This window comes from Nicotiana sylvestris, chromosome 12, assembly GCF_000393655.2.
Source record: "Nicotiana sylvestris chromosome 12, ASM39365v2, whole genome shotgun sequence".
Taxonomy (NCBI): Eukaryota; Viridiplantae; Streptophyta; class Magnoliopsida; order Solanales; family Solanaceae; genus Nicotiana; species Nicotiana sylvestris.
In genome coordinates this window covers 17,894,163-17,902,520 of record NC_091068.1, presented here as the reverse complement: position 1 = coordinate 17,902,520, position 8,358 = coordinate 17,894,163, and the positions used below count along the sequence as shown (strand labels likewise).

The following is an 8,358-nucleotide window of genomic DNA, read 5'->3' as shown; positions in this document are numbered from 1 at the left end:
CAAAGAGTTTTCTAATGGTATTTTGATACATTGATGTTGTTTTTCAATTTCTTAAGAGTTTCTTGCTAATGGTACGTATATATGTGTTTTGCTTTTTTTTTTTTTTTAATTTTTTTTTTATTATTATTAGGTTTGTCATTTGGAGCTGCTTCAGCAATGGCTTTCAAAACTATTGGTGCTCTATTTCCTGGACAAACTACTCAACAAAAACCTGCTAAAACTGATGGAGATAAGAAGGAGAAAGTTGTTAGATCTAGTTTTAATGATGCAAATAATATATCTGTGTAGAAAATCAATTACAGAAGAACAAGGAATCAAGGAGCTACTACAAGATCGCTGAAGTCAATCTTGATGCTTAAGGAAAGAAATCAATCAGCAAAGATTACGAATCAATCAACAAATCTGGATGCCTAAGGAAAGAAATTAATCAACAAATCAGTCAGCAACGATCACGGACAGCTGCGATGGAAAGAATCAAGCAACCCTAAACTTAAGGCGTTAATCAAGGCCAACACATTCAAATCCGGAAGATCGAAGATTCTGTGAAGAGTTGTTGAGCGGCTAATTTCGGAAGGACCAACAATCAAGGAATAAACCTTCATCATAAACAACTGTTGAAGGAAAGCTATCAAGGAAGAGTAACGACAAGCAATCTTAATCTTGGAAAGAATCAATCTTTTTCCAAGGATCAAATCTCTTGGGTTGTCAAACCTCGTCAACAAACGATCTTCACCAAAGTATTTATACCCAGCTTCAAGCCTTAGATAAACATACTTTGATCGAACCAAAAAACCCTCTCTTTATTTTACTACAAACAAACATTGTAGTTCTTTAAGATCTGTTGTGTAACAAGTCAGAGAAAAAAGGAGAGTACAACACCAGTGAGACATTGTATCAAAAGAGACGAGTGTTATAGGAACTGAGTTATCAAGTCATTTCCATTGTACTCGGAGAAACGCATTTACTAAAGAGAACTCCCTTGTAACCCAAGGGGACTGGACTAGGATTCACATTGAATCCAAACCAGTATAAAATTCTGGTGTCTTTTATTTCTGCACTTACTTTCTGTGTTTTACTTTCTACTATTATAATTTTTAAGTCATTACATCTAGTCGACTAATTGATAAACTAGTCGACTAATAAGAGATTAAGTTTAAAAATATACAATTCACCTCCCCCCTCTTGTACTTAAAATTGGTATTAGAGCAAGGCTCACATTCTACTTTTGCTTAACAGCTTGTGAGAAAAGATCATGGCAAATCAAGTTATCATAAGAGCTCTCTTTCAGGAAGGAACTTCACAAGTTAGACCACCATACTTCAATGGACAATATTTCTCTTATTGGAAAGTGCGGATGAAGATCTTTGCCAAGGCCTATGACGTCAAAGTTTGGAGAGTCATCAAAAAGGGGAACTATCCCTTACCAGCTGCTACTCCACCACTTGTTGATCCTGAAGATATAGATTCATATACAAAAGAGCAAATGGAAGTGGTACAAGTTAACAATAAAGCGAGAAATCTGCTTCATAATATTATAAGTGGTGAAGAATATGAGAAAATCTCAAGCTGTGACACAACCAAAGAAATGTGGGACAAGCTTGAGGTCACATATGAAGGAACCAACAAAGTAAAGGAAACACATATTAACATGTTGGTTCATGATTACGAATTCTTCTCAATGAAAGAAGGAGAATCTATTGAAGAGATGTTTGCCAGGTTTAGCAAAATAATTAGCGATCTAAAGGCATTTGGCAAGCCTTATACCAGTGGTGATCAAGTTAGAAAAATTCTCAGAAGTCTGCCAACCACTTGGCAGACCAAAGTAGTCACAGTGGAATCTCAGGATCTAAACAAATTATCTTATGATGAACTACGAGGAGAACTCATAGCTTTTGAAAAGACGCATCTCAAGAAGAAAAAAAGAAAATAGTTGCATTCAAGACTTCAACTGAAATAGCTGAAAACGAGATTGATGATGATCCTGAAGCTCTACAAGAAGAGATTGCTATGCTATCAAGAAACATGGATGGATTAATGAGAAGATTCAGAAATACAAATAAAGGAAGAATTCCACTAAGTCGATTCAGGCAATACAACGAACATGACAAGAATGATGGAAATTGCTATGAGTGTGGAAGATTTGGGCACATTCAAGCTGAGTGCCCAGAACTGAAAAGGAAGATCTATAGAGGCTTTAACAAGAACAAATACTTTGGAAGCTGGAGTGACGAGGATAGTTCAGACCACGAAGAGATAGCAAATCTTTGCTTCATGACGATTCTGGAAAACGAAATGAACAAATCCTCAAGATGCTAGATAGATGAGGACACTTCGAATGAAGAGAATGAAAATTGTTTCATGGCACGAGATGAAACAAGTGAGGTAAGATCTTATAACTGTGAAAGATGCAATGAATTGCAGGATATTCTTGATTTAACTTTGAAAGAGTCTTTAAAAAATGATGAATGAGCTTAAGAGACTAACTAAAGAGGTTAAAGAATGGAAACTCAAACATGAAGTATGTGAAATCGAAAAAGAAGTACTTCAAGAAGAGTTTGAGGAATTGCAAATGCAACTCAATGGCATGCGCAAATTCACCAGTCACAGTTCTATCAGGTCAAACCAGACGACTTACAAGTCAACTGAAAAATGACCAGCTAGAACTAAGTCCACTAGTACTAACACTAATGAAAGATCTAAAGGTGGGTCAGAAGTTACGTGTCACTACTATAACAAAAGTGGGCAAAAATATTTTTTTTGTCATTTTCATAAAGCAAACGTTTCAGGATGGGTTTGGAAACCAAAAAATAATTCTGAATCTAGTAATACTAACACTCCAGGACCCAAGCAAGCTTGGGTACCTAAAAGAAAGTAATCACTTTGTTTTGCAGGAACACTACAAAATAAGCCGCAAAGAAAGTGGTATCTAGACAGTGCATATTCCAGTCATATGACAGGCGACAAAAAACCTGTTCAAAGAAGTTACAAAAATTGATGGAGGAAGTATTAAGTTTGGGGATGACTCAAAAGGTAAAATAATTGGTACCAGAACAATTCCCTTCAATAACAACTGTGACATCACTGAAGTTTATCTCGTCGATGGACTCAACTACAATCTCCTGAGCATAAGCCAACTAGGCGACTCGGGATATGAGGTAAATTTTAAGAAAACAAGTTGTGCTATTGAAGACGAATTAGGTAAAATAGTCCTTCCTGGAAAAAGATATGGAAATTTTTAAATCCTTGATGGTTTTAAAAAGATAGATGGTCATATTTTCTTAAATTCTATGTTTGATGATCCATGGCTATGGCATAGGAAACTTGGTCATGCTAGCATGCATTTGATAGAAAAATTGTCCAAACATGAGCTAGTTGTTGGACTACCCAAACAGAATTCTTCTAGAACTCATGTTTGTGATGCATGTCAAATTGGTAAGCAGACCTGAAACTCTTTCAAAAATAAAGATATAGTATCTGTCACACCTCCTTTTCACTTGCGCCCGCAAGGGCGTAGGGGAGTTTTTCCAATTAAAAGACAATCGAAACGAGATTTATTATTTAATTCAAGGTCGCCACTTGGGATAATTTATGGTGTCCCAAGTCACCGGTTCAAATCCCGAATCGAGGAAAAGGTTGACTCTGTTTTACAGTCCGCGAACATAGAAATCCGGGTAAGGAATTCTGTTAACCCGGGAGAAGGTGTTAGGCATTTCCGAGTTCCGTGGTTCTAGCACGGTCGCTCAACTGTTATATTCAGCTTAATTATTTGATTTTAAACAATTATAAACCTATGTGTAAATTTAAACTTTAACCGCTTTTATTCATTTTTAGAGAACATTGAAACGTTATTAAAACACGTCTTGAACCACGTCACATAAATGCACCCGTGATTTTTGGACATACTTTAACATCGTTGGGATTTGGATTTGGGTCACATAAATACGCACCCGAGTTTAGGGAGGTAATGTTATTAAAATACGCGCCTGAAGAGACTAACGCATTATGATTTTGGGGAATGCCGTGAAATTCACTAAACTGCCCGTCCCGAAATCTAAGTGTTTTAATATATACAATTATCGAGGGCCCCACAATTTACGTGTTTTATTTTGCGAGTCTCGTCTCAATGTATTTTAGAAGGCAAACCTAGAGTGACAATGGTTTTCTATCTTTGTTTGTCTCTAAAAATAAAACAAAAGGCCCTAGTTAGTTATCAATATTTTAATCTAAGAGAGGGGTGACATTAATTGAATTCAGGCCGTTTGGACTTTAGTATAGGCCCACGGAATTTCAAACTGGCCAACCGTGATTCTTGGCCCCAGTTTGGCATGGATTGCGTCACAACTGGGCCTTAGCAAGAGTTTTGTTCACAAAAAATTACAATTAAAAGAAGGAGGGAATCAATTCATTTTAGCCATGTTAAAGCTTTGGAATGGATCTAAATGGCTCCATCAGCTGATTCAACAGATGATTTTGTTTCGTTTCTTTTATCAAGGACAAAGTATGGACACAAATGTTCTCATTTATGCTGAGTTTCAACATGATTTGTTAATAGTACTAATACTGCTTCAATTTCTCCCTAATTACCAACACAAACATATAAGTCCAAATGAGAGTCCAGTAGTCCAAATTTACAGTCCAGAATCAGTCTAAGTTATACAATCCAATTTTCAGCTCAGTTATACAATGTAAAATCTAAAGTAAGTCTAAGCAAATACAAATCGACTATTATCTATTTTTGGCATAACAACTTGGACCCACACATGTTAAGATGTGAATATGCAATCATTTCATTTCAGCATTTTCGAACCAAAAGAGCTACATCAACTCAAACTGAGAATGTGTACCTGAAGGCAGAAAGGAATGAGAAGAAGAAGAGGTTAGCAACATCAATGCAACAGTAGCAGCAAATGACCAATCCAGCAGGGTTTAACAACGACAATGGGAGATTTTTCAGAAGACAAATGACACCAGAGAATCCAAGAATCGACCCAGCAATCAATAAACCCAAGCAGATAACCAACCAACTCAGTCGAACAAACCAGATTCAACTTGAAATCATATTCTTGGACCTTTCAAGTTTCAGTTACTGAATAATACCAAGAAACTTAAGCTATTTTAATCCTAAACGAACTAGAGTCAGAAAACTTCCTCGATGGAGCAATGATATTTTTTTTTTATTTTTCTGTTTGTTTCTCTTCCTCTATCGTTTTCTCTCTTTTCAGATTGCTCCTCTCTTCTCAGGTCTCCCCCTATTCTTTTCATTCCCCCCCTCCCTTTCATTTCAGGTCTGCCCTATTTATTATACCCTCAGACAGACCCCTTTTCCAGTCTGTTTTAACACTTAAATCATTAAAAAATGTGTGTCTCCCATCATATTCCCTGACAACCACTACTAAGTGTCTAATTTCATTATTTAGTTCAAAGGTGTATGGGTACTTTAATCAATTCCTTTTAAGCCTCCACATACCATTATGTTTTGTTCCCCACTAACACTAAACAAATGCATTAGTTTAATGTTACATTAGTACTTACTGGACAGACTACTTAGCAAGACCATTTGCCAAACTTTTAAACCCCTAAAATACCCCTGAAGACCCTGTGACTGCAACTATAACCAATTCTCCTAAGTTCTGAATGCAACCTTATAACTCACTACTATCTAATTACATTATCATACCAACACTGAATTCAAACCAACGTCAGATTCATTTCTGACCCTAAACAGTAGGATTCAATTCATCAAACTCGACAACAGCTTAAGCTTGAACCAGGTTGAATCAAATAGCAACAAAATAAAGGTCAAGGATTTTAATGATTCAGAACACCCTTACAGGGAATGACACAGTAGGTTCAGGTGACAACCAAAACAAAGTTCATGTATTTTCAAAACATTTCAACTGACCAAGCAATTCCAAACAATGTGACGACTGACTAAGCGATTCAAACATTGTGATGAACTAATCCTTAATTTATCGATTGCAAAATCGAAAAATGTTCTAATAAATCGACAAACTGACTAGCTTCAACAATTGACTAAAATTAATGAGTCAACACCAATTACCAAACCAAAACAAATTGATGTGACAGGAAATTAATCCGAAAAGACACATATCGAATGAAGCCTAAAAAAACGAGATGAAATAGAGAATAGAAATACCTAAGATGAACGACCAGCTCGGCTTGAACAAAATCCGGCATCTTTCGATTTTGGTCGGAATAGGTCTTAATCACGAGTTCTCAAACGAGAACACACGAATAAAACCTATTTCGGCCTCAAATCTTCAATACATGCTCTTGATTTGAAAACTCAGCATTCGTTCATTCGAATTGAGATTTGACAAACTCTGGTTTGATTCGAGGGGAACTAGGGGTGGTTTAGGGACGAGGGAGGTTAGGTGGAGCTGGGGTGTGAACTTGGGACTGGTTGGGTAGGTTTAGGGTTTTGCTCGAATCTTCAATTCGAGACAAACCGGGATGATTCGAGGTTAAAAGGGTAGGAATCTGTGTTGAGGGTAGTTAGGAGGTTCAGTGGTGTGAATTTCGTGGTCACCGGCATCGTTGCTGCCGACTTTCATGCGAAGGGGTATGAGGGCGGCTAGGGTTTCAGGGGTCGTTTGGTCTCTGGTTCTTGGAGACGAAGGGGAAGGGTTTGGCTTGGGGGGAGGGGGGTAAGGGATTAGGTTTATATACTAGAGGGGGAAACGAATCCTGACCGTTTGATCTAATGAGATCAACGGTCTGGATTGATCATTTAAGTGGAACGGCGCCGTTTAGGCACTCCTGAGACCGGATCCATCTTCGGTAAAGGGGTCGGGTTGGGGGAATGGGTAAGGGAGAGATGATCTTGGTCGTTGGATTGATTCAATCCAACGACACTGATTGAAAGTGACATAAACGACGTCGTTTGGGACGTCTGAGTGGCCTGATTAGTTGGACCGGGTTAGACACAAAATTTGGGCTGGATTTGGTCAAAATTAACATGGCCCAGTCTGATTTCTCTTCTATTTTTCATTTTTGTTTTCTTTCCTTTTTATTTTCTTCCTAAATTATTTTCTAAAATTATAAACCAAGTTAACTTATTAAAAATACTAACAACATTTATTACATATAATTAAATGCCAATTAATAATAAAATCACACAATTCAACATTTAAATGCTAAAACAAAAATGCAAAGTACATTTATTTTTTATGATTTCTCATTTTCGTAAAACAAGTTACTTAATTAATCCTATATGTAAAAATTAAATCCTAAATGCACATGCAACATGTAATTTTTCTGTATTTTTCATTAATCAAAACAAAAATAAACATGCCCGGCAGAATACAGACAATTAACCAAAAACGCCACGAAAAATTCTCAAAATTGCACACAAAGGAAAATTGTTTTATTTTGAATTTCTGGGAGTAATTTTCATAGGGCAAAAATCACGTGCTCACAGCTGCCCCTCTTTGTCAGGAAACACGAAGAGTTTTTGTGCAAAGATAAAGTGAGCGGATACGAGCGGTTTTTTCCCGTTAGGCTACTGTGTGTGAAGCATTTTTTGAAAGATTTGACCGAATCTCTACTTCGAAGGTTCCCTACATATCCCTGGCTAAAAGGGAATCAGACCAATGTAGTTCGGAAAGTTTCGGTAGCTAGGACTACCATGAAGCTGTGGTTTTGTTGTTACTGCTATTGCTGCTGATACTGCTTACTGACCTCCTTGTTACACCTTGATAAAAATAAAGAAGTTATACTAAGCTATGGTCTATGAATTACAAAGATTTATTCTCAAACTTGGTCATGAGGCTGTTGTTGCCTTGTTGCCTTGTGTTTCTTCTGATGTTTCTTTACTTCTCACTAGACTTGTATTCTCTCTTGATTGCCGAATTTGAACTGCTTATTTCCTTCTTGTGAGCTTCGAATTATTTTTCCTTCAAAGCTTGAACTGCCTTCTTCTGACTAGTGTTATCTTCCTTCCGACTTCTGAATTTTAATTTATGCTGGGGATTTTTGTTGTAACCCTCCGCTTTACTGACTTCAAACTTCAATGCATTCCTCTGTTATACGGGCGGGCTCCCGACTTCAACAACAACTTTGAAAATAAAATGCCATTCCTCTCTTCAGGCGGACTCCTAACTTCAATAATAACTTCGAAAATGAAACGCCATTCCTTCTTCAGGCGGGCTCCTGACTCTAACAACAACTTAGAAAATAAAATGTCATTCCTCTCTTCAGGCGGGCTCCTGACTTCAACAACTTCGAAAATAAAACGCCATTCCTCTCTTCAGGCGGGCTCCTGACTTCAACAACAACTTCGAAAATAAAATGCCATTCCTCTCTTCAGGCGGGCTCCTGACCTCAACAACAACTTCG

General features: G+C 37.2%; 1 protein-coding gene across 1 annotated transcript; it reads left to right on the top strand.

Moving 5' to 3' along the window:
• Positions 1–1,252: 1,252 nt before the first annotated feature.
• Positions 1,253–2,316, top strand: LOC138882738 (uncharacterized). The gene is made up of 2 exons (XM_070163366.1): positions 1,253–1,796; positions 1,958–2,316. Exons 1-2 carry the CDS (start codon positions 1,253–1,255, stop codon positions 2,314–2,316), a joined length of 903 nt encoding a protein of 300 aa, XP_070019467.1.
• The last annotated feature ends 6,042 nt before the right edge of the window (positions 2,317–8,358 follow it).